Source organism: Erigeron canadensis, chromosome 7 (genome assembly GCF_010389155.1).
Source record: "Erigeron canadensis isolate Cc75 chromosome 7, C_canadensis_v1, whole genome shotgun sequence".
NCBI classification, from domain to species: domain Eukaryota; kingdom Viridiplantae; phylum Streptophyta; class Magnoliopsida; order Asterales; family Asteraceae; genus Erigeron; species Erigeron canadensis.
The window spans coordinates 36,989,867-36,991,020 of NC_057767.1; the positions used below are offsets into that span (position 1 = coordinate 36,989,867).

Consider the following 1,154-nt stretch of genomic DNA (forward strand, 5'->3'; position numbering starts at 1 on the left):
AATAAAGTTTATAAAAATTATGGGGTTGTCATGGCCACCAGATAGCTCCGCAACTGTATGTAAAAAAACACTACAACATATAATTTTCCAAACAATCCATGTAAATAAGTGTAGAAATTAATATGCCTGACGGGAAAAAAATAGTACGAGTAGTAATGATATGCTATTCTGTAACTTGAGGATCGATCGAGCAAGTGAAGTGCGACGCACATAAACTTAGTCTCATCAGGCCTATATATAGTTATACCGATTTTCCAACAACGTACCATGACGTGGTCGTGGTTCAAGTCTGATGAACTCAGACATAACGATCAAGTATATTATTATTATTAAGCGTAAGTACGAGTAATTAAGAGTTATATCTCTTAAAAAAAACCTTACATGGCAACAAGCACATATATTATTATTAAAGGTTAAATTATTGTAGTTACGCGCGCTAATGATCACGTCTACAAAGACAGCTTAAGGTTCAAGTCTTGGTCAGCTTCTACTTCTTGTTGTTGTTCGGGTAATTTATCGTGACAAGTTTGTTCTTTCGGTTGGATGAAATCATAAGATTCGAAAGACAAAGATGTGTTAGAAGGCGATTGAAGACAATGCAACTTTCGAGTTTTATTACTACTAGTAGTTGTACTAATACTAATTTTAGCCATCTCTTCGAGTTCCTTTCGTCTACGATCACGAGCTTCTCTAAAACTTCTTATGAGTTTAAAGAACTTCTCCATCTTCTTCTCATCATCTTCGTCATCTTGATCATCATGTTCTTGTTTGGGGAGACGAGTTTTGATGTTATTTTCCATTGAGTTGAATTAATGTGGTTGAAATTAGTGTTTGAAAGATCGTTGTCAATTTATTTATACTAATGGACAAATGTGAGGTGGGTGTGAGGTGACTTAGAATCAATGGTAGGTCGATGTAAATTTGTTTAATTGCGAGTATGAATTGATACTATTGCCCATACGTCATGCTAATACGTAGCATTCGCAAACGTCACCATGGATACGTTTAATTAAAGCGATAATCGTCTTATTAAATTAATCTAAACATCTCGAATAAACTTTTCCTAATTTCATCTTTAGAAACATCTTAACTTTTTATCTAAAAACTTGATTTGTTTAACAGTTAGTTGGAATTCGACATCGGGAAACACCTCA

At 34.1% G+C, this 1,154-nt stretch overlaps 1 protein-coding gene across 1 annotated transcript; it reads right to left on the reverse strand.

The window, feature by feature from the left end:
• Nucleotides 1-449: 449 nt before the first annotated feature.
• Nucleotides 450-800, reverse strand: LOC122609463 (protein NIM1-INTERACTING 1-like). The gene has a single exon (XM_043782509.1). The coding sequence runs from the start codon at nucleotides 798-800 to the stop codon at nucleotides 450-452; it is 351 nt and encodes a 116-aa protein (XP_043638444.1).
• Between the last annotated feature and the right edge of the window lie 354 nt (nucleotides 801-1,154).

Bases quoted from the DNA above. Each gene is read 5' to 3' on its own strand.
- LOC122609463 (XM_043782509.1), bottom strand. From the start codon at position 800: ATGGAAAATAACATCAAAACTCGTCTCCCCAAACAAGAACATGATGAT.